The sequence below is a fragment of the Lissotriton helveticus genome, chromosome 9 (assembly GCF_964261635.1).
Source record: "Lissotriton helveticus chromosome 9, aLisHel1.1, whole genome shotgun sequence".
Classification (NCBI taxonomy): domain Eukaryota; kingdom Metazoa; phylum Chordata; class Amphibia; order Caudata; family Salamandridae; genus Lissotriton; species Lissotriton helveticus.
In genome coordinates this window covers 685592449-685618009 of record NC_136070.1, presented here as the reverse complement: position 1 = coordinate 685618009, position 25561 = coordinate 685592449, and the positions used below count along the sequence as shown (strand labels likewise).

Here is a 25561-nt window from a genome sequence, read left to right as displayed (position 1 = left end):
CCGGACTAAATACCAAAGATGACTTTAAGCAGGCCCTGGAATCTTGGGCAGAAACCGGGGCTGCCGGAACCCCCGATCAAGACATCGCAGCTCAAACCCCCATGGCCCCTGAAGAACGAAGAACGGGTCTCTCGCCAGACGAGATCCAGGAACGAGAAAGAACCCGACTACACGAGCTGGAAATGGCCCGGCTCAAAATGGACGTTGAACTAAAGTTGGCCGAACAGAAAATCAACTTAGAGCACCTGCGTCTCCGAGAAGAAAGAGAGGAGAAACAGAGACAAAGGGAGCTCGAGGAAAAGAAACTGGCATATGAACATGAGCGGAAATTAGCTGAAATCGACCTACGCAAACAGAATAAAGAAGCAGGGGTGCCCGAGCAACCCCACACTCCAGGGGCAACAGAGAAGAAGGTACACATCCCCAAGGATGTCGTTCGAGAATACTTCCGAGAGGACGACATCCAGCAATGGTTTAAGGCCTATGAAATCGCTATGACTGCACACCGGATCGATAGAAGCGATTGGGGGGCCGGTCTGTGGGGGAGATTCCTCAATGAGGGCCGCGACGCCTTGCTGCAACTCCCGGACCACCAGATGACCTCCTATGACCATATGAAAGCTGCACTCCTCACCCGCTATGGCCTCACACCCGAGATGTACCGTCAGAGGTTCCGAGACTGCACCCGCATCCCAGGTACAACTTGGGTGGACTATGTCAATTACTTTAGCCGAGCCTTCGAGGGCTGGATCAAAGGAAGCAAGGTCACAACCTACGAACAACTGTTCAATCTTATGGTATGGGAGCATCTGTCGAACAATTGCTTCATTGAACTTCGTCAGCACCTCCTCGACAGCAAGTTAACGGATCCCCGGCAGCTCGCAGCCGAAGCAGACCGGTGGGAGATCACCAGAGTGAGTCGAAATGGGTCCTCCGAACAGAACCGGAACAACAATGGTCAGCACCGTCCCCGAGGAGGTGGAGGCCAAGGACGCGGAAGAAGCAACGCTCCGGTCACCCTCACTACCAGCCCCACCCCCCCGGCCAACCGGGGCAGCACCCCAGCGCGACCGGGACATCGAGCCAATGTTACCTGCCATGGATGCCAACGAGTCGGACACTATGCAAACGACCCAAACTGCCCCCAGTACCAGAGCCCAAGACCCCGCCAAGTAGCCGCTGCTGCTCTGGGGGAGGAACAGATCTCAGAGGAACAAGACGAATATGAACAGGAACACCAAGAATGGGAGCCAGCCGCCATGGCTCTCGCCTGCCTAGGGGGGAGAGACATGGTCCCGCGGGTCCCCCTACCCGCTAATACCCAGAAGTACAGCCAATGGGTGGGCATCAATGGACGCCGGGCTGAAGCCCTTCGTGACACTGGGGCCAGTGTAACAGCCGTCCGCTGTCACCTGGTGACCCCCGAACAATACTTACCAAACATTCTCTGCCCTGTACGTTCAGCCGATAACTCAGAAAGTCTGTGTCGGATGGCCTGCGTCCCCTTCGAATGGGGAGGGGTCTCCGGCATGTTGAAGGTGACGGTCCGAGATGATGCCCCCGTAGACTGCCTCCTGGGTAATGACCTGGAAAGCTCTCCATGGGCAGCAGTCGAACGAAAAGAGCACCTGGGGATGCTGGGCGTCCCGGACTGGGCGTGCGTCACCACCCGGTCCATGACCGCCCGTGCAAACACCCGCCCAGAGGAACTCGAATGGCCGGCGCCACCGCCTCCGGTCGCCCCCGCCGAAACCACCGACCGTGACGTCCCCCCCGAACCAGCTCAACCTCCAGACCTCGCTAACCTCGACCAGTGGCCTCAAGAGGGGGGGCCCACGCAAGAACAATTTCGCCAAGAACAAAAGACCTGTCCCTCCCTCGAGGGACTCCGCCAGCAAGCGCTAGCCCAAAGCGCAGGGGATACCTCCGGAACTCACTGGGTCTACTGGGACAATGATCTGCTGTACAGTGAGCAAAGAATCGCGGAGCTGGGGGCCAGCCGAGTCCTAGTGGTACCCCTCCGTTTTAGAGACTTTCTGCTAAACCTGGCCCACGATGTCCCCCTGGCAGGACACTTGGGTCAAGACAAAACCTATAGCCGCCTGGTGACCCACTTCTTCTGGCCCAAAATGAGGGACAATGTACACCAGCATTGCCGATCTTGCCCCACGTGCCAAGCCAGTGGGAAGAGCGGCCGCAAACTGAAAGCCCCCCTGCAACCTTTTCCCGTGGTCACCACCCCGTTCGAGAGGGTCGGAATCGATATCGTAGGGCCCCTGGACCCGCGCACAAAACAAGGCCATCGATTCATCCTGGTGCTAGTGGACCACGCCACCCGCTACCCGGAGGCTGTTCCCCTGCGGACTGTGACAGCCCCGGTAGTCGGCCGGGCTCTGATGGGGATCTTCTCCCGGGTGGGCTTCCCCCGGGAGGTCGTCAGTGACAGAGGCACGAACTTTATTTCGAAATATATGAAATCTCTCTGGCAACAGTGCGGGGTTACCTACCGGTTCACGACCCCCTATCACCCTCAAGGAAACGGCCTCGTAGAGCGGTTCAACCGCACGCTCAAAGGGATGATCGGGGGGTTGGAAGAGCCCCTCCGTCGCCAGTGGGATGTGCTGCTGCCGTGCCTCCTCTTCGCATATCGAGAGGTTCCCCAGAAGTCCCTGGGCTTCAGCCCATTTGAACTGCTATATGGACACCCCGTGCGCGGGCCGCTCAGCCTAGTTAAGGAAGGCTGGGAGATGCCCCCTCTAAAGAACCCACCAGATGTTTTCCGCTACCTCCTAACACTCCGCAACCAGACCCGGCGATTCCGAGGACTAGCAAAAGCCAACCTAGAGGCCAGTCAAGAGGACATGAAAAGGTGGTATGACCGGAATGCCTCCTCCATCGAATTTGAACCTGGGCAACAGGTATGGGTGATGTCCCCCACCGAACCCTGCGCCCTACAAGACAAGTGGACAGGGCCCTTCAAAGTGGTCGAGCGCAAGGGTCCGGCTACCTATCTCATCGACTTGGAATCTTCCCGGAACCCCCTCCGGGTCCTCCACGCTAACAGACTGAAACCGCACTTTGTACGGACAGAACTCAGCCTCCTGATGGCCACAGACAATGGGGCTGAAGAGGACTCCGAGCCCCTCCCGGACCTCCTACGAACGCGGGAGAAAGATGGTTCCGTAGAGGGGGTCCGACTCTCAGAGGCCCTCACCCGAGAGCAACGCCAGGAGTGCCAAGTTCTCCTGTCACAATTCGCCAGCCTGTTCTCCCTCACCCCAGGTGTCACTTCCTGGTGTACGCACGATGTGGACACGGGGGACAGCCCCCCTATCCGCCACCGGGCCTACCGCGTGCCAGATCGGGTACGGGCCTGCATCCAGGAGGAAGTAGCCAAAATGCTCACGCTCGGGGTCATCGAGCCCTCAGACAGCCCCTGGGCCAGCCCTGTAGTACTGGTCCCCAAAGCAGCTGCCCCCGGCACCACACCAGAACTCCGGTTCTGCGTCGACTACCGGGGCTTGAATGCGGTCACCAGGACAGACGCACATCCCATCCCCCGGGCAGATGAACTAATCGACCGCATGGGAGCTGCCCGCTACCTCAGTATCTTCGACCTGACGGCGGGCTACTGGCAAATCGGCCTCACACCCCGGGCACAAGAACGTTCTGCCTTCTCCACTCCCGATGGCCATTACCATTTCACAGTCATGCCCTTCGGCATGAAGAATGCCCCAGCAACATTCCAACGACTCGTCAATCAGGTCCTGGCGGGGCTCGAAGGATTCAGCGCCGCCTACCTAGACGACATCGCTGTATACAGCAACCAGTGGTCCGAGCACCCCCGCCACCTCCGAGCAGTGCTGCACGCTCTTCAGCAAGCTGGCCTCACGATCAAGGCCAGCAAATGTCAAATTGGGCAAGGGTCTGTAACCTACCTCGGGCACCAGGTGGGAAGCGGCCTGGTGGCCCCTCTGCAGCTAAAAATTGCCGCCATCCAGTCCTGGCAGCCCCCCATTACCCAGACCGAGGTACGGGCCTTCCTGGGCCTCACGGGCTATTACCGAAGGTTCGTGAAAGACTATGGTACTATCGTGAGGCCCCTCACAGAGCAGTGGCTGATGCAGATGCGGGGGGAAAACCCGAAGTTACTACGCTGGTCCATCTCCCTACAAGGGATGGACTTCACAGTTGAACATCGGCCTGGGCCAGATCACGCCAACGCAGATGGCCTGTCCCGGTTCTTCCGCCTCGACGAGAAGAGTCCCCAAGAGAATGGGTAACTCTCCCCGCCTTCAGCTGGGGGGGACGCATGTTGGACAGGCCACATGAAGGGCCGCTCTCCCCCGGCCCAACCAGGCCCGAACCAGCCACGCAAGTACCACACACCACCATTACACGTCCATCGTCCCCGCAGGGACCCCTACACTCGAACCTGTTGACCGCGTAGGCCGACCCACTACCGGCCTGCGCGCCCATCCTGGGCGCCATCTTGGACACTCCACCACGAGGCCGCCTGGCCCCCGATCGACCTCAACCCTGGGCCTGGCCAGGCCTCAGACATTCCGGCACCAACATCCACCCAGGAGGTGAGCGAGCTACTTGGTCAGTCAATGGGAGCAAGAGGTGTCGATGGCTCTCCCCCGCCAAGTACCGCTCGCCCATCGCCTCCCCGGGCGCTGGCTCCACCCCCCTGCTGGGTGTCTGAACCCCCTCATCCCGGACCTCCCGACCTCCAAGTGCGAGGGTCCGGACATCAAAGCACACCAGCCCTATAACTGGGGCAGCTCCAGAGCCGGACGGCAGTTGTATCTTGGAGTCGAGAGACGCAAAGAAGAACTCATCCTTGACGGACTACTGGCGCTGCCGTAGCTCTGTCTTGTGCACCCTCGTCTTGCCTGCTGGCGCTGCCGCGGCTTTGGGAACCACCCTATCCTTCATCGTCGTCGGGACCTGCTGGCGTGGCCGCGGACCGTTTGTAACCACCACCTTCATCGGGACCTGCTGGCTCTGCCGCGGACCGTCGTCTTCCTTCATCCATCACGGGACCTGCTGGCTCCGCCGCGGCCCGTTCATCTACACCACCGAGCTCGAGGATTGAGAGCCATTTCCATCTCTTTGGTAACAAGACTGTCCCGCTACCCTTTTCCCGAACAGAGACCAGAATAGAGGGGACCCCTGAGTCCAGACCTCCTTGTACCATTCTACCGTACTTGAAGAATTGCCTATAAAGTATCGTTGAACTTTATCATTGTGTGGTGTCCGTCTGTGGGGGGGGAGTTACTTGTCTGTACGATTCACTGGAGACGGCTCTCCCCGGAGACCTCTCCCCTTATCCTCGGCCGACCCTCCCGGTCCGTCTAACAACCCCTTTTAGCATTGGAAGTGTTTTAACAGTTTTTTCTGCGGCAGAGAAAGTGTCAAACAGAAAATCTTCTTCCACCGGGTCCGCATGCATGTCCACATTATGATTTGCAGCTGCCCGTTCAATTAAGGCATTGAATGCCGCTGAATCCTCAGTTGGGGATGTCCGTACACCAGAAACCTGTGGGTCTTGTACCACTTGTTGTCCTCCCTGGTCACCAGTGTCCACCCATGAGTCCTGCTGCTCATCAGGGGCATCGTTATCTGGGAAATTGTACTGTTCATCCTGGTCATCGTCATCTCCCCCATAAGCATTGGGAGAAGGTGATGGGCTCCTCCTTGGTTGAGGATGAATAGTTTCAACAAGGCAGGAAGGTCTTGTTCTGGCCTTTTTTTCTTCAGAGGTATGACGTAGGAATCCAAAGGTTGTGAAGTAATCTTTCGCTTATAGAGCGTCAATTTCCCTGTATCGGCGTCGATATAATGCTCAGATTGTTCTTCTGGAGCTTGATGTCGACCCAAATGTCCACTTAGCATCGAGTGTTGTGAGGCTTCTGTGTCCTTTGACACCGATCGGGGTGCAAAGGCCTTCGGTGCCACCTTCGGCGGCAGAGTGTAGAGGATCTGCGTGGAAGGTTTCTTTGGTGCGTCCACCAATTTTGGAGCCGACGGCGTGTGAGTTGTCGACGGCAAAGTTTTCTCCCGAATACGTTTGAGGGAGTCGGTGACTTGCTTTGTGAACGAGGCGGAGGGTTTCGTTACCGATGACTCATGGCCGTCACCATCGGAGGACCCTAGCGTCGACGAGGTGTCCGTGCGTACCCGAACCTCAGACGCATGTTCGACCCCAATGGTCTTGGCCTCCTTCCTAGGCTTAGGCGCCGATGCCGTTGGTTTCGGACCGGCATCTTTGTGCCGTTGCGTAGGGCCTTCGGACTTCGGCTCGGGGCTCTTTGTGGACTGCGCTTCGACCGGGCGTTTGCCTGTTGGCGCCGCAGTCGCGACTGATGGTGGTTCGACAGTCTTTGTGGACTTTGGTGGAGCAGCCGTGCTCGACACGGGGTCGACGACCTTCTTAGAGGTGTGCTCCTTGGGCACCGTACGTAGCGGTGGTGGCTCGACAGCCTTCTTCGGCTTCGGAGCCACTGAAGGCGACGGAGTCGATGACGTAGCAGGCTTCTTCAGTTTCGATTGTTCGTCGGCCATCTTTGTTGGCGTCGAATCCGAAGGTTTCGGTTTCGATATGCGCAATGGCGGTTCCGCTGGTGTGTCCGTGGCCGGGCCAGAAGGCGGGGCCGGGGTTTGCTGTGCATGGTCGTGGGTAAGGCTGAGTGGCGATCCCGTGACCTGAGCCTGAGTCATGTAACTTTCGGGGCATAGCTCTTCCTCTGAGCTATCTTCCGCGGCCCCATAAACTTCTTCGTCGTCCCCTACCTCCTCGACGTATTCAAGGTCCTGGCCCTCGACGGTTTCTCCGGAATCGGCCTCGACCTCCGTCGATGGTGGTGAAATCTGCAGACGATGGCTTGGGCCTCCTGCTTCGGGGTCGTCGAAGATGTCGTCGGGTGCCAGAGCCGCCCGCTGGGCCTCAAGGCGCGCCGCGCGCCGAAGCTTGAGCGTCTTCTTTGACCTGAACTTTGAACAGGCCATACAGCTGGCCTCGTCGTGTTCCGGCGAGAGGCATTTGTTACAGACTGGATGCACGTCGATGTGTGGGTACTTCGAACCACACACGGGGCAGAACTTGAACGGACTCCGTTCCATCGTAGTATCGTCGTGGTCTTGCTGCGACGACAGGGCCTCGATGTCTGAAGAGTTACTCGACTCCGCAGAAGACCGACTCGTAGAGTCGAATGAAGCACGAGACCGAACGCGAACAATACCGACAAGGTAACGAAGGCCTTTTGGCCTTAAAGAAGTAGTGTTTTTCGATTCCGACTAGGAGACGTCGAAATCACATCCGAACCCAATGGCGGAAAAAAACAATCTGGGGATGGAGTCGATGCCCATGCGCACTGTAGTCCAGGGGAGGAGCCACCTATCTCGTGATACTTCGAAGACTCTTCCAGGACAACAATGTGCAATCATCCGGACCCAACACTAGGCGGCGATCTATGCAATAGATATGAATTTAGCAGCCCACATGCCTCGAACACATATCTGCTGGACTCTTCGCTCTCTCTCTCCCCATGAGTAATTCACGAGAGCTTCATAAACGGAGTGGACAATGCCACGCCTATAACAGCCCATAATGACGCCTTGCCCCTATGCCGTCTCACTGGATACACAACCACTGCACACGACGAGCCACAAACGCATGATCTACTCCACTGCTTAGATCACCCAAGGCCATCTCTATCCGGGCTGATGGTTAGTGGCTCTGCAGGTACAGATGACACACCCTAGTGGGGAACACAGTTAGGAACAGCTGTTTGTACCATGTACTGTTTTTCTTCCTTTCAGCAATGACGGTTAAGGAAGGTGAAGATTGCAATGTCTAATGCTGTCACTGTCCTTGCTCTTTACTGCACGTTGCACAAATAACCTAAACTTTACCCTCCATCCAATATAGCTTTGTATTGTTATCATATGTTGAAATATCAAACAAAATATTCAAACAAAAAAAATGAGTATAACTGCTTGCCACTGTAAAGGATTTCCCCTTTATGAGGCAATCATCCAGGTAAGGGAAAATGTGAATCTCCGCTTGTCATAGATGAGCCGCCATCGGTGCTAGAACCTTGGTGAACACTCGAGGTGCCAAACGAAGGCCAACGGGTAGAACCCGGAACGGATAGTCCATGTCAGATAATCTGAAGCATAAGAATTTCCTGTGTTTGGGGTGAATGGGGATGTGGAAATAGGCGTCCTCAAGCACCTCTTTAAGAGACAACATATCAAAAGGTCTTTTTTTCAGGAATTTGTTGAGGTGACGTAGGTCCAAGATGGGGCACCATTCCCCTGATTAGTTTCTTATGAGTAAAAATCTTAATCTTAAATATAATCCTGTCCCTCGCTGTGCACTTGGTACCACTTCGATCCCTCCCTTGTGCAACATGATGTTTATCTGAGAGAGTAGTTCTGTTTGATGAAAGGGCGAAGAACCCCGGGGTGGGCAATTTGGAGGAATCTGTTGAAATTCCAAAGTGTGACAGTTGGAAACTACAACTAGGACCCATCTGTCTGTTGTTATCATAGACCATTTGGGGAGGACACAGGAAATCCTTCTCCCAACTTCTAAGAAAGTGGTGTGATTTGTGGCAGACGCTAGGGGTTTCTCACTGTTTCTTCGAGGCATCTCTGCCATTGAAGGCTGTTTTCCTCTATAGTGCTTGCAGGAGGCGGCAGGAGCCTGCTTGTACAACTGCTGATGATGAGGTTGTGCTGATGAGTATTGGGATTGTCCCTGATACGGTTGGAACTGTTTGTATTGTCTATAACTTGCCTGAAAGGAAGACGAGCTGCGTCCTCTAGCTCCACGAAAAGGCTGTCTTTTAAATAGCAGGATGCCTAACGCCTTCGCTGTATCCATATCCTTCCTAATCGTTTGTAGCACTTCATCAATATGTTGGCCAAAGTTTGTGCTTTGTGGCAGAAAGAAATAGCTCTCAACCATCCCCGTCTTAGGACTGCCGCCCAAGCCAACTGACAGAAACCTGTAGACGAAAAATCTACAGCACAATCAAATAATCTCTGCAGAGATTCTCTCCTCTCTTGAAGAATTTTTTTTCTTCTGCCCTTGAGTCTTCAGGCAACAGATCAATGAACGGCGAAATGTTCGACTACGTTTGGCGGTCATATCTACCTAGAATAGCGAGTGAGTTCGCTGCTCTAACAGTGGGTGCTGCCATTGTAGAGAATTTCTTGCCAATGGTGTCAAGAGGTCTCGCGTCCCTGTCTGGAGGGGCAGACAGGGGTGAAGCAGGATTTCTGGCACGACATTGAGCCGCTTGGGAAATCACCAAATTCATCTTTTGTTACCCTGTGCGGCAGGTAGGCGAGTTGTCAGGTGCTTTGTATTTCTTTTCCAGCTTAGGTAAGATTGCTGTAATTTAAGCCGTGTCCGCATTACCTTCAGACCTTCCTCCGATATGAAATCCACTATGGGGATTGAACAAACACGTATTTGTAGAGAAAACAATCAGATTGGCTGGTGAACATGGGAAGCTGAATTATCTTTGACGCTCTTTCCATAAGTGTATGAAAGCCTTCCATGTCTTCCGGTGGCGAATCAATCAGAGGTGGGGTTGACGGAGATGGCATCTGTATCTGATAATCGTCCCATTCGCTAGGCAGAGATACTTTTTCCAGTTCTCCTGCCTCTCTTTCATCGTCCGTAGTGTGATGCTTCGGACCCTGCAGTTGCGGTGCTGTAGGTGGTGAGAAAGAGGAGGAGATCCTACTATCAAAGACGGTCAAACAATCAGAGTTTGAGGAACTGAGGTAGCCGGTTCTGATGGTGGGAATCTGCGATAGTAATCTTCCACCATGCGCTGCAGTTTTGATACTAGGGAAACAGGCATTTGAATAGTTTGCTCCCTCTGTCTATCTTGGTTGGGATCCTGAGGGTAGTAATTACACTCATAATCATCCTCCTGTTATTTTATCCAGAGGTCAGAAGGGCTGTGAGTCACACCAAACATGCCTTCTTCATTTGAGTCCCCTTCCTCTTCATCCCCATAGTCAAAAACGTTCTTCTGGGGGGAAACCTTACTAGGAGAAGTGTGAATAGACAGGATTATTTCTTGTGAAGCTCTTTGTTTCGGCTGGGAAACTGTAGATGAGAAAACAGTATCCTAGACTACTTGTACCTTCGTCAACGTAGAATCAGATCTGTTACCCTGTGCTGCGGACAAGATCATCGACGAAGAAACAGTCGATGGAGTAAACAATGACGAAATAGTCTATGTCAAGCAAACCGGAGACGAGGCTGTTGATGACAGTGCCTTCGCCTACGATTCATCGGTTGACGTCTTTGACGCCAATGATGTTTGTCGATTCAAGTTTGTATACATAGGCCTCCGTCGATGGAGCCACCGTCGATGGAGCCGTTGAGGCTCCCTTCAACGAGAGATTCTTGTTCTTAAGGGCCACAGACAACTGCAGTGGCGATTACATACCTGACGACGAATCCTTCGACGGTCCCTTTTTTTGCGATTGTTTTAGTAGACAATGTTGTCGACATAGAAGGCCTCACCTTTACTGAAACTATGGTCGATGGAGACATAGATAACGACATTATGAGTTTAGTCTGAGGAGATGAGAAGGTTGACTTCATCGTCGTAGTTGTGGCAATGGAAGCTTTCGCTGACGAGGGCTTCGTTGATGGTGCATCTTTCTGAGGTGATGAAACTGTCTCCAGTAGCGACTTGGAAGTTGCCTTTACCCTATACGAGGAAGTAGAAGGTGTAGAGGGCACGGAATGACCCTTGTGAGAGGCAGGCTCCCTTGTGAAGGAAGAGGGCCGATCATCAGGTTTCAATGAATGATGCTGTTTCTTAAGCATCTTTGCAGCCTTAGGGGAGACCATTTCTACCACAATTGTCCTCTTTTTTGAAGAAGTAGTCTTGAGGGAGGAATCACTGTTGTCGTCAGACAGAGGATTGTCTTTGGTCGTTAACTTCTGTAGCCACAGAAGAAGCCGTCCCTCTCTAATTCTCAAAGTTTTTTTTAGAGTAAGTTCTGCAGATTTTACAGTCTCTCACCGGTTGGTCAGGGTGAAGGCAGTAAATACACTTCTTGTGGGGATCATCTGAGTGTAGTCCGAGCTTGCCACAGGTGTCACAATGACTAAATAGAGACTCTTAGTAGAAGACATGCTGATCTGAAGAAAAAACCTGTTCAGTAGGCCAAAAGAGAAAAGTACTGAACACCTTCACACGATGTGCCGTAGAAAATCTGAGAGTATGGAGCCTCTGTGGAGAGGGTTCTAGAGGGTGCTGTCACCTGATTGCCTGGAATTTGGACTATTCCTTATGACTAGGACAAGATATTTAAGTGAATGTTTTTTCTCCATTCACTTCAATGTTAAAGTCATTACTTACTGCTTTTAATGTTAAGTGGGACTCCCACTTCGACGACGGAGAATGAAGTAAGCATGTGAATCTATGAAATATCTAATGCTGGAGAAACACATTTTATAGCCCACGATTTCACTTACTATTTTTAATTAACATTTTCCAGTTTAGAAAAAAATACATAATAGTAATATGTTACTATATTGCATTCTCATGGTTCTGTTGACACTTACAAACCACGCGGCGCTTCATTAGTTGATTATATATTAGACAGTAGCAATGTACTTATGGTTCAGACTCACTTTCCATTGAAAGCCATTTTTTGATTTGCCTTTAACATTTGACCCCCCCCTCCCGGTACAGATTTGCACAAAATTTGGTAGTTCACTAGCTTAGTCAACTAAGCTGCGGCACACCAACTTTCATGAAGATCTGGCTGGGGTAAAAGAGTCAAAGGGATGGGTGCAGAGGAGTTTTGGGAAAAAAACCAATATGTTTTCCCATTTTAGCTCCCAGTGGAAATTTTGTTCCCACCCGAATAAAATTACGCCAAATTTGGCATGAAAGTAGAACTTTAAGCAAAATGTGCTTGTATTGGTTTGGAGTAAATCTGTTTAGTAGTTTTTGAGATATTAGCATTAAAAAAAGTTTCTGAGTAGCCTTTCAAGAGTTGACGCTTTTGTAGATCTGCAGTTTTAGCTAGCAAGTCACAACTTGCTTCTCCTGTCAATTCACCATTTTGAATCTTTTGACAAACATGATTGACAGACACTAAAAAAAATTGTTTTGTCCATCTTAAAACTCAAGTGTCTGCACAGACTAGCATGCTTCATCCTACGGACAACAAATACACAGCAGTGGGTGGCCACCATCAAAGGGACCCAACCCTGGTGGAGTGCTGAGGTGAACCAAGAGGCATGGTAAAATGAAGTTTTAAAAAAAAAAACCTTTGGAAAAAAGTGAATGACTAAAGAGTCAGAAGAAGATCACACAAGCTGCCATTTTAGGTAGTGGAATTGACTGCCGCTTTCTGAAGAATTGTGGGTTGCATGTCACTATCGAGAAACACAGCATGCGAGGCCATTATATAAGGATGTGTAGAGAAGAAAATATGCACCCATTACAGAATGGGAGACAGCCGCACGAAGCAGAGGCTGAAAATTACATACATCATTAAACCAATTAAGTTCCTTGAAATAAACCACAATTATGAATCTGGCTCAAAGGCGACAAACCCCTGAAAGTCTCCACTTATGGTTAGAAGCACACAAAACATATCAGAACTCGTCACACTTCATGCTCATAAGACAAAAACCACTATCCACATTACAACATGGCGGGTGACACAAATGATGGTGCATGTTTTGAGTGCTGATAACCATACCTGGCGAATTTCAGTGGTGTCTCAAATTTGAGCCAGAATCATAACTCAGTTTTTATCTGTTTGTTTCAGGCAATATATGTTTCCAGATAGCTGTATCTTTACATATATTCTCGAAGAAACTAAAGTTGAGAGGGAGCTAAAGGTAGGCAAATTTGTAAAAATCGGACTACCATAAAAACTAAAATAACACGAAATTCATGAATTATGGTTATAATTTCACCTCTAATCCCAACCCTAGAGCGAAGTCAAATTTAACTCAAACCTTGAATTGATGTGTTTGAGGCAACCGTTGAATATATTTTTACGTGTGATGTTGTGATGACAGACTAATTTATGGTAAACAGTGAAAAACAACTATGTTCTGAAGGTGCATATGCCACCTACCGCTTCTTCAAAGGTCCAGCGTCTGCTGACTTCTGCTTCATTCTGCTTGAACAACTGATCCCGAAGAGAAATAATGAGCTCCCGCATTTTTTGCAGGTCCATATCACTCTGGCAAGAAAAGAACAAAACTGGAGGTTATGTCAGAACATAGGTGGACGTTCCTAAAACTGTTCTGCAGTAAAAATGTACAAGGCAGTTTTCTGAAATTTTGTCACTTAAGCAGTTCACGTGCTTAACATTTACACACATCTGTGGAAACACCAGAACAAGCGAATCTAAAACAGGTACATTAATAAAAAGGCATGCATCTTTGTAGGAAACTGGCTCTGTATATGCTAATATCACTAGGCCTTAATTCTGTGTACAGATTCCAGGGGTTCCCTAAAAGTGTACAGGGCTCAATGCAGAACCCAAAGTGGTCTATTCATGGTAGTGTGGGCGTACATCCTTAGGTCTAACACAGAGGAGTATAAGACATTTGTTGCACAACAATGAACAATAATAGACACAACTCAAGAAGTAGATCCAGACCAATTTTCTAAATGTATACTTTGTACTTTATTTTATGATCCAGGTCTTCATACTAAGCGAAGTATGTTTTTAAATAAAAAAACTTTTCACTGAAATCGACATTTAGAAACTTTCTCGCACTGTCTAATATTATCCTAAGGAAGAAACAATATTGCAGTTAAACAGGTGAGTATCAAACTTTAATTTGTTTTCTGAGCCAAAAGCCAGCAAGGGCCAGGGGTCAGGTAAATACCAAAACTGCATCACCAGCGGCACGGTTGGGTGCAGAGGTCCAAAACGGAGTTTGACCAAATACTTTCAAACTGAGACAGGGTCTGCCTAGACCCACATTGCTTGCAAGTAGGTAAATCGGTTGCAGGGGCCAGGCTATGGGTGATAGGTTAAGCACAGGGAGAAGGGGGGCACACAAAGCATCACCAAACGTACAGCACTCACAGCACAGGGGTGGGCAGGGTGCAAATTCAACATTGGGCGCCAAGTGCTTTTCAATGGGGATTTTTCTTAAATGTAAAGAGACTGAAGGTGTGGTACAGGAGATTGCAGGAGGAAGACCAGCGACCAAAAGAGGTAAGATGGGATGTAGAGGTTCATAGGGGAACTGTCGGTTCAGCTCACCAAGGTCAGGGGCTTCAGGTGCAGGGGTGCCTTTGGACATCAGAATCTTCTTACGGAGCCGGTTGTGGTTGGGAGCAGCCTCTGGATTCACACTGCAGGCGCCATCATGGAGGGCAGGTAGAGGTCAGCCAATGCTGGATACGAGGTCAGGATCACCGGGGAGACTTCACTGCATAGGTGAGCCACTCTGACTCGAGCCGTAGGCATCGGGGGCAGTGGGCTGGGGATGTGGATCCGGAGTCTTTGGAGCCGGTTTCTTCTGGTCAGGTCCGCTGTCCTCAGGAGATTGGAGTCTTTATTGAAGGCAACAGTCCTCCCAGGAGGACGCTGCTGCATGACAGATCACAGGGTCGAAGCTGGAGACAGGCCGGTAGGGCCCTGGCCAAGGTAGTTGTCATCTTGTGGCGTCTGCTGCAAGGTGTCTTTTTTCCTCTTAGGTCATCGCAGATCTGAGGGCCAGGTCTGGGGGAGCCACCTAAATACTAAATTTAGGAGTAGTTTTAGGGGATTAGCAGGTAGGACCAATGGGCACCTTACCTGGGGTGACTACACCATCTATTAAGCCACCCTCCTGTGGGAGAGGCATAGGTCTAGCCCTGATTGGAGGGGTCCCCCCCATCTTCAAGATGAAAGGGACCCAAAAGTGTGCTTCATCTCGCTTCCCCCCACCCTAAGGGTGGGGTAGGTAGAGGTGGCACACCTATCTTTTTAATTTTCCCGCTAGTTTTCCCACCCAAGGTGGGGGTGTAAACCAGGGGCTGCTATCTGCTGCTAGCAGCATAGGCTGAGGGTCGCATTATAAAGGCAGCAAGCCTTTAAAGCTTCCCCTCTTCGAGCACTGGCCCATCCTGGGGGAGGAGGCATGACACCTCTGCCCAGGATGGGCAATGTTTCTGGTCCCAGAGAGCAGGGCCTCTCTCCCCAAGGGTCCAGAAACATGACTGGTGGTGGCTGGCTGCCGACAGCTGGTCAGACACCACCCCAGGGTTGGTAGGGATTCAGGGGGCACCTCTGAGGTGCCCTCTGGGTGCACGGTACAATAAATTCCACACTGGCATCACTGTGAGTTTGACAGGAGTAGTTTGGCATGAAACACTCCAGTGTATCCAGTGAAGCAATCATTATGCTGTGGAACTAGAGTTGTTGAGTTCCCAGCCCATATACTCTCTATGGCTTCAACGGCACCTAAAATATCAGGAAATGGTGCCCAATATTGCAGGAACATATCTGCTCATGAAGATATGCCCTCACCTGTAGTATAGTGCACCCTGGCTTAGGTCTGTGAGACCTGCTCAACAGATGACTTACCTATGCTGCCAGGAAGAGCTAATTGGCATGGCACCCAGGTAGAATGCCATGTCGACTTTGTCATTTTCTCCCTCACAGGGGCATGCTGGCTGCAAGGGCAGTGAAACGGTCCCAGTGAAGGGGCGTCCCAAGGAACACTCTTCAGCTCTCAAGCCCTAGATACCCAGGGCATCACTTACAGGGGGCAGAAGTACCAATTGGGAGTTTGTTTTAGGAAAGGATCACTGGCACAGGGGACCTGGTTGACAGGGACCCTGTGCACTACATTTAAATCCACATCAAAAAAAGGAAAAAAGTGGGGGATAACTGTGCAAAAGAGGCACTTTCTCACAATCTTACATTTCACAAGACCGCTCTTTAACTAAAGATAGCTTCCTGCAGCATAAACTGCTCATGGTACCTTCACCTATGGTCCTAAAACGCCTACAGAGAGGAATAAGTAAAAAGCAGAACTAACTGTAAGGTAGCAGGATCCATCGTTCAGTACAGAGACTCTGAAGTGGCGGAGTTGGAAGGGTAGGGATTAGAACTCCACAATGGAAAGAAATATGGTAAGAGAGGGATGACAAGGAGCAGGCTTGTGAAGCCTTTACCCTGAGAGACCTGTGTAGTTATTTGTTGAAGCTGAACGAGTGAAATCTCGAGACCCGCCAACTTAAAAGCAAAATATAGCTGCGCAGCATGACAAAGACTAACAGACAGCAAACTGACCCAAGAGTCCTTCGTCTGATGGCCTCCAACACTAACCATGTCGAAGCATACCTACAGGATGGAAAAGCAGAGTTTTTCATGGCTCTGTCAATTCCAAGTACAGACATAACCGGGATACTTTGGGATTTCTTTACCCAATAAATGCACCTAATTTGGGGGCAGATTAAGACTGGAAATGATAATGATTGCCAGCCAAGGTCCCAGCTGTTGACAGTGAGGGTGGTGGAGAGAATTATAATGATGCTAAAAGATCAAGGATACAAGAAACTGTACTTAAACAAGGTGTTGGAAAGTCATCCTGTGCCCTGGGCACCCACCCAACATTTTGCTGACTGTTACTGGTGGTAACTGACTCTGACTGACCCTGGACTCTGCTTAACCAGACCCAGGGCCAGTGATATGCTGAAAAACAATTAAAATACAGTGAAAACACCTACATACACTAGGTTACACTATGGTTAAGGACCCCCTTTGACTGCCCTTGTACATAATAGGACATGGGGATTGAAACTACCTTTAAGCCCCTAGTATGGAATAGGGCAGGACAGTTTAAAGTCAAGCAGCCTTTTCTGCACTTGCATGTGTGCACTGCTGGAGCCGGAGGTCAGTTCAAAAGCAGCCCTGTGTTGCAGGACTGCTTTTAAAATGCAAATTGTGGGGAGGTCAGGTACCAATAAGGAGAATCCTTATAAAAAGGTTTTTATATGCCCTGGTGTTAGTAAACTTGTAGATTTCAATCCCCACATTGTAGTAAAGTGTTTACCAAAATCGGCTTTTGTGCTAGGAGCACTGTGAAATGAGGATTGGCAATATTTTTATATATTCAGAACCCCTTAAGTCTTTCCTAGGTGTTCCAGGGGTGGCGAGTCATGTAGCTATAAGCAGGGTCCATATACAACCTGTTTTATAGGCCATGGTATTAGAGAAATTGCCCAGTTCATATTTCCATTGCAGATCCCAGCTCATAGGTTAACATTGGAAGCGGTTGTTAGTTAATAACTGGAGAATGAAAAGCCATAAAACTAGGATTAAAGTAGAACGGTAATGATAAATCCAACAGTATGGTATTGTTGAATTTCTTCTAAAATGCACAGAGAAGAAGTTATAAGACTTTCTTGTCTGTAAGGCAAAACTCAACCCTGTAATGCTCTGCCCTGATTGGTCAGAGAGAAGTGGATTAGCCTGGCTGCTTTGAAGAGGTGATAAATGACCCCTGGGGTAGGAAGCCTCTCGGGAGTAGAGGTTGGCGGACAGAGAAATGCCAGAGCCAGGGGGAGGGTAGTAAATAATGCTCTTCAAGGGAAGGAGTAGACAAGCTAAAGACACCTGTTTCATTTACAACTCTCCTCTTTGAACCAAGGCAGATGCTAGACTTACGAAAGAGGAATGAACAGATGCAAGTGGGAGAGACTATGGAGATTGGCAATCCTAGGGGTGTGTTTAGCCAGTTCTTCCCTCCCTGCTGATAATCTGACATACTGACATTTGCAAGAATAGTGTTTTCTGGGTTAGCATTGAGCCATACTTTGGAGGAAGTGGTCATGCTCTGGGGTGTTGCCCTGCACCTCATTTGACAGGTGTGCCCTCATGCTTGACCCTAGAGAACACTGAAGAATTATCTGAGAGGAGCAGTGCCTCTCAGATCTGCTTTTTGAAACCTAAGAGAAACAGAAGAGCCCACGCTGAAAAGTTTGATGTGCATTCACCAGGCCCAGCACCCTGAAGATTGTGACTTATGCACCATCTGAAATAAAGCCCTGCAGATCAAATTTGCTTCAAAAGGACTAAAGAGTGGACTCCCTACAAGCTACAGGTTAACAGAGCTCACCTGGACCATTGTCCCAAAGAATCCTCAGCCTGGAGTACTACCAGTGGATTTGTAAGGGTTTTGTCCAAGTGACTTGTGGGAACAGAAGTCCCAAACTTTCAGAGACCCTCTTGGAGATTTCAGACCCTTGAATTGTGTTTTGGACACTTTTGAACCCGCAAGAGGAACTGAAAGGAGGAGTTCTTAATAGGTTCAAGCCTGCTGGCTGGAGGAGGCTGCACATGCCTGGTGAGAAATCCTGCAGAACAATTGCTAAATGTGGATGTGACCCGGCCAGAGGCAGCCAAATGTTCAAAAGTGGCACAGTTGGTTTCTAAGCACAAGAAAGTGACTAAACTTAAAAAAACTAAAAACAAAACATATCTCTGGTCCCTACAGAGGATTTGTTTTGTTTTTGTGTCAGTTTAAAGATAAAAGTATTTCCTATTTTTATAATTATGTGATGTGTTTTAATTTTATACTGAATTTGTGTGTTTAAATGCTTTACATACCTCGCTTTGAGGTTAAGCTTGCCAACCCTGGGTGTTGCCTCAGCTCCAAGCAGTTGGTAAAGAATCTGGGTGGATTCGGCTCTCAGCTTTCAGGCCCACATCAAGAAAGTGGCAGGGACCTGTATCGGTATTTTGTGGGGCTTAAACCATTGCTGGGATACTTTGACCCGTTCACTCGGCAGACTATTTTACAGGCCGCTATTTTGTCGAGATTGGATTACGCCAGCTCCCTCTACTTGGGGACCAACAAGTCAGAGATCTCGAGACTACAAAGGGTCCAGAATGCGGCGGCCAGAACTCTTCTTGGCCTCCCGAGAGCCTGCCCCACCTCTGCTGCCATCCGCCAACTACATTGGTGGCCAGTGGCCAGATGTGTGGAGTTCAAGTCCCAGTACCTCGCTTTTACAATCTTGAATTCATCTTCGCCTGGCATTTTAGCTACCTTTCTCTCACCCTACATTCCATCCCATCAACTCCGTTCTACGGACTAACATCTGGCGGTGGTTCCGAGGGTGAGGAGAGTACAGGCCAGGGGGCGCACTTTCCGCACTCGGGCAGCCAAATTATGGAACTCTCTCCCTTTGCCTATTCGCAGTTTGAAAAACTACTTGGCGTTCCATAAGGCAATAAAGACTTCTCTTTTCACGTCACCTTAGGTCCCCGTGCCCTTCTAGTGGTCTCTCCATTTGACTGTGATTAGCGCCGGGACGCCCCTTTGCTGGGGTAGCTACGTGCTCTACATGCTATTTAACATAACATTTAACATAACTCGCAGCCAAGTCACCAAGGGTTGAGCATGGGAATAATTTTCTAGGACCTATTCAGAGCCCTATATCGTGGCAGTGTATTATTGCCAGTGGTAAATGCATATCTGCCACAAGTATTAATAATCTTTCCAATACAAGGAGTTAAACATAAGATATTCTTAGTGTTCCCTACTGGAGTACTGCAACGGTGGCCAAAAGGAAGATGTTGGTGGCCCACAATGAGTTATTTAACCTTAGTGTGCTTGCAACAGTAGAGCAAATGGCTATCCTAAAGAGAGGTTCACAGAAAAAAAACATTTGGCCTCATCCAAGTCAAGGCAGCTAGGTCGTTCTTCGACAATTTTAAAACTAGCATAGAAAATGATTTCATGTCGTGACTGAGCTGGTGGAAGGTTTCTAATTATGGATTGGTATATGAAATTGTCCTCTTGCTGGACATTTTCTACATTTTTCTAATGAGAGAAATCAGAAGGATGAAATGAAAGGTGTATTTCCCATATCAGGGAACTGAAAATGCCTCACCCCCAAGGACATTACTGGGCCTTGTAAAGAATGAGCATTTCATGTTGTAAGACATGGCAACTGATCCCACTCAGGGGTGTCCCAGTGTTGAACTACCAGTTTCAATGGTCTAGCATCCAGCCCTCTCTTACGGGGTGCAGACTTTTCTCTGCTGAAGTCATCTACCAAGTTGCAGCTGGGTCAAGGAGCATGTTTGACTGACATAGGTTTTTTACTTCTGTGCCCATATGCTGCCACAGCGGAGCTTTGTGGCTTTTTATAGGCAGATGTAATATAGGCCTATCATATTGTCTGTGGTGATTTTGAGATCTGCTCCTAAAATGCAGCTGAGGAAGTTCTTGCGAGACAAGCACAGAGCCCTAAAATTCCAAGATGGACAAGTAAAAAACAGTTTTCTCCCTTTTTCAATGACCATTCGGGGACGCACTGTTACTCTGCCACCAGTTGCCAGCCGTGACGGGGACTCCAAGCCCCAGGTTGCCTCACTGCAGGAGGGAGGAGCCTGCCTGACATCGCGCTTCAAAAGCACCAACTCTGCTTCGCAGCGCGGGCCGCCCCAGTCATTGCCAGGAAGAGGCAGGGCCGGGCCACCTCCCTTTCACCCAGTTTTTATCGTTGTCACGTGGCCACTCCAGTTATCTAAGGTACTGTGCGTAACTTCAAAATCATATAGGTGTAGTTTGTAGGCAGAGGACTTGGCGATACTCCTCGTCTGGAACTATAAGAAGGGCTTTAATACTATCAGCCTACCAGTACCATCTATTTGTTTGACTTTATCCTTTAATTCGATTTTCACGTTTTATCCAACCTGTTCCATTTCCTCTCTGATACTAATAATTGTGTTATATTTGCATAGTTATGGTCAAAAGGAAATCAATGGAGGGTGCTGGGGGGGAGGCAGTGGTAATGTTTGGGCTCAGAAGGGGAAGAAGGCTAGGAAGTCACTTAAACACGCAGGTAGCAACTGCGTGTTTGATCGTACAGACACCCTCATCAGTGAGTGCGAAGGCATCCTAGAGGCCAAACCAACCAAGCAGAACATCCCAGGCCAACCCTCCCCACAGCGCCAGCACAGAACACTAAATACATCAAGCCCAAACACTATTCCAACTATGTGCCAGAAACTCACCTGTAGGGGAGCCACTACATCCAACAAAGAGGCACCATTACAAATGCAGGCAGACCCTGTAAGGATTCCTAATAATCTCCTTTCTCCCCTTAGCATTAATACCATGGGCTCCCAGTTGGAAATAGTAGTTCCCTGTACAAACATGTTCCTACCACTGGTGGATGTGTCTAACGAGTCAGGTGAGGCATCGCCTCAGTCACCTCCCACACATAGCGCTAGATCCAACAATGACAACATTACAGAATCCGACTATCTTGGTCAAATTGATATTAAACAAGGAACCGCCCAGCCAGCTGTGTGTAAATAGCCAAATAGAGCATAATCAACAATCCCACGAGGCACATACTGTACCTACTGAGAAGAGGGTTATTCCTGTACACGATGTACTATCACCATCCCTTGTGAGCCCTTCCCATAGCCATACCTCACTCTACCCTACCGTTAATCACCCAAGCAACGTCAAAAATAGGGCCTCTAAAGAGCTCTACAGCACAGTGACTTCACAATCTTCTGCAACCTGTACTAACCAGCGCCCTTTACCCAAGACTCAACACCAGTCAAACCGTTCAGAAACCCCCATCTGTCCCATCCTCTTAAAATCTATATGGTCAACGTCCCCAAGCTTGGCCCCAAGAGTAGCCCTGAAAATGAATTCTCCTTGACCAACAAAGTTATCCATTGAATTCGCCATGCAAGGTGCTGTCGATCAATAATACGGGACGACATAACCAGGGCTCAGAGACGTATGTCTCCATTCCAACCATTCGACTGCATTGAGCTCACTATGAGCAGGGCTGATCTGGCTACCAATCTGCTTGTGTTAGAATATCGTACTTGCTCTCCCGAAACCTCATCTATACAGTTTAGGCGATCCTCACTAGCAACACGGGGCAACCAACCCACCATGCAGTCATCATCATCACCAGACACAGGAACCTCACTAGATGCTATCGATTGACTACATTCTACACCTCCTAGCACTAAGTTCATCCAACATACCGCCACACCCTCAAGTACGGAACCTGAACCATCGAAAGACAGTAACGAGGGGGATATGATCTTCAGTGGTTTTTTAACCACTACAGGAAGGGCTCAGGAAGCTGAAGCCATACTACCCCCAGACTCCCAGGCATTGCCCAATCTCCTGGCCTCGCACAGTCAATGTACCCCAAACAACAGTATTATACTAGGAGCTGCCTCAAGCCATCAACAAACTAATATCCTGGAATGTGGCGGGTTTGAGAAAAAAAAAACCAGGCAATTCCCCATTGGAATAAACTTATTGAAGGCTTTGATATATGTATTTTGCAAGAGACCTGGAGCTTGGCACCCCTGTACAAATCAGGATACATGTGCTTCCATTTCCGTGCAAACAACACAGGGAAAGGGCGCCCATCAGGGGGTCTGATTATTTGGGTGAGTCTTGCCCTTGGTTGCGGAATTACTTTGCACACAAGTTCGAGTCCGAATGTCCTAAGACTCACTATCAGGGGACCGAGAGGAAGGGAACCCTGGATTTGTTTAATGTTTACATAAGGAGGACCAAAGGGGGTAGACCTTCGCATATAGTCACAGTCTTAGAAGAAGCTCTAACTAGCTGTCCGTCTCACTCCAGCATCGTGGTCGGAAGAGACTTTAACTGTACCTTCGAACCCCCTGGATACAGAGGGCCGAGAAGCTTGATAACAAATATCCTGCCCCCCGTTCAACCTACCCCATGTTAAAAGATGGACTCAGCTAGTTCTCCAACTTAACACTCTCACGGTGGAATTTGGTTTGAGAGCGGTAAATGGGAGAACACCATCAGACACCATCAGACAGCCAGGGTGCTAACACCTAAAACAGAGTTAGTTGTCCTTCAAGGATAGATTATATTCTACTTGATGTAAAGCTATGGGCAGATCTTATAGATAAGAAAGTTGGCACCACTACTGAGAGTGATCATACTCCCCTTTGCCTTTATAGGAAACCACTATGGCCAGTCCTCAGTCATGTTGAGAGGGTCCAAAACTTAATAACTAAAGAAGTTGCCACTTCTAATTGTAAAATATTTTTTAAGTGGCCCAATATCGCACTCCAGGAAACTAAAAACGCTGGAATTCGGAAAGTCTTAGCCTCTAGCACATCAGCACTTCAGGCTGGAGTCTCAGATCTAAGGGGACCGATAGATGTCTCAAATGTCCACTCTCACACAGTGGCCGGAGTAGGTGCTTACTTTCTAGCCTCGACTACGGGTAATAAGCCCAGTGTATCAAATAAAGGGTCCAACTCGTGGTATACGAAAGATTGCAGGCAAAAACGTCAACTTCTACCCAAAGCAATCAGATATAAGAACTGCCCTTTGATTAGGATGGCCAACAAAAACTGTAGAGCAGCCCTTCGACAAGCAAAGGCCACTTGGGACGAGTCACATTGGCAGGAACTTAAAGAAGCAAGCCTAGCCAAGAATAACAAACCATTCTGGACCCTAGTCTCACAGGGTAACAGGATGTCTGAGCGTGCACTTCCAAATCATATCCCAAATCAATCCTGGTATGATCATTTTGAGAAGTTATATTCTACACCGGAGTCCAGGATGCTCGAGAAGCTTCAAACTAGTCTCGAGTCGCCTAGTACTGACAACAAAGGCGATTACTTTTGCCTGGGCGAAATTGAAGCTGCAATAAAGAAAATTGTTCCCGCCTAAGCAGCTGGCCCGGGTGGACTCCCTGCAGACCTCTTCCCAGCAGATGTCATTAACTGGGCACACTATATTCTTCTACTTGCTAATGCAATAGCCCGTGGAAGCCCAATACCGGAATCCTGGAAAGGTGCCAAGGTAGTAACAATCTACAAGAAGGGGCCAAGAGTAGACCCCTCAAACTATAGACCAATTCGTTTGATAGACATAATGCAGAATGTCTTCGGCAGTGTCCTGTAGCAAAGAATCCTAAATTGGGCAGAAGATGAAGACATTCTTTACCAGTACCAGGCTGGATTTAGGGCCAGCACAGGAACGATTGACCAGGTCTTCAGGTTATTTTTAAAATACTGGAAAACAGTGACAATTGGCAAGGGCAGTCTGTATCTTGCATTTATCAATTTAAAGACTACCTCTGACCTCATACCTAGGAACAACCTGTGCCTAGTGCTTAGAGACATCAGCTTTCCCCTTCCTATTCTCAATCTATTGATTAGGCTTCATGAGGGCAACTATGCCCAGGTGAGGTGGGGATCACAAGGCCAACTGACGGAGCGGATCCCTGTTAACAGGGGAGTCCGCCAGGGATATTGGCCTCTTCTGGTATCTCTTCCAGAACTCATTGAGAAACCTCTCTTTTCATTTAAAAGAGGCTCTAATCTCAGAGATCGCTTAGTGCATGCCTATCCAAAGGAACAAGCAAATATAGTACAGGACATGAAACAGCTTAGTCCCTTGACAGGTCACTACAAATGCAATCATTGCACTGCTTGTAACACTACCACCAATCTCAAAGAATTTGATCTCAACGGTGCCAAAATAACACTACGTCATTTTTCTAATTGTAACACCACTAATGTTGTGTACTGCATCCAATGCCCGTGTGGCCTCAAGTATATTGGCAAAACCACCCAGCCAGTTAAGAAAAGAATCCTCCAACACCAATCCAGAGTAAGATGCAAAACTGAGAATGCACCCTTGGTTGATCACTATAACCGGATGAACCATACAGAGAAAGAAATACTGTGGTGGGTCATTGAGGTAGTCAAATCCAACGTTAGACAATCTAATGTCGACAGGGAACTGACATTAATAGAACAACATTGGATTTGTTGTGCGGATAGTGTTAAGAAGGGCATGAACTCTTATACAGAATGGCACGCTCTTGCGTGTCTGTAGGTTAGCCATCTTTTGCATCCAATCCCTAACACAGCCTCTATATCCATCAAAGAGCGTTACCTTGCTTGCTTTCACTAATAAGGTATTAATTCGTGTTTTTATATATAATCTGTGTTATAAGACATGACACCTGTGATTGCCACTTTATGAAACAATATGAACTGTTTTTCATTGACTGCCGAAGTATAAAACTTGAGCTTTTGTCATTGTCTTTGTGCATTAATTTTGTCTGTAATCTGATTTGTTTTGCTCGATAGACATATTATTGTCGAAGCATTTATGTTCAGAATGGATCTGTCTATGCAGGATGTAACAATGTAATTGTTCCATTTTTTTTAAAATCTGCACTAATTTGATTTACCGATTTATAATTGTGATTACATGTAGCACGAAGTCTCCATCATATTTAATGTGAAGAACTCATTTGAATTAATACATTTCTTTGCATAAATGCACACCGCACTCACTTGTAAATTTGGACTTCGTATTTTTAGGCTGTATTCCAGCACTTGAACCGACCGATTTGCATGTTGCTCCGAGTTCTTTAAAATGAACAGCATTGTGATCCACCCGTGGGATAACACTATGCTTAGACTGTAGGATACATAGAGCAGTAAGACCTTTCCCCCGCCCCTCTTTTTAAATAGCGTT

General features: G+C 48.7%; 1 protein-coding gene across 1 annotated transcript in view; it reads right to left on the bottom strand.

Annotated features, from left to right (window-relative positions):
* LOC144781776 (uncharacterized) overlaps nt 1–25561 on the bottom strand; it is a 660484-nt gene that overhangs the window by 432717 nt on the left and 202206 nt on the right. The window contains exon 7 of the mRNA XM_078660772.1: nt 13150–13257. Coding sequence (XP_078516898.1) covers nt 13150–13257 — 108 coding nt within the window. The remainder of the gene's footprint in view (nt 1–13149; nt 13258–25561) is intronic.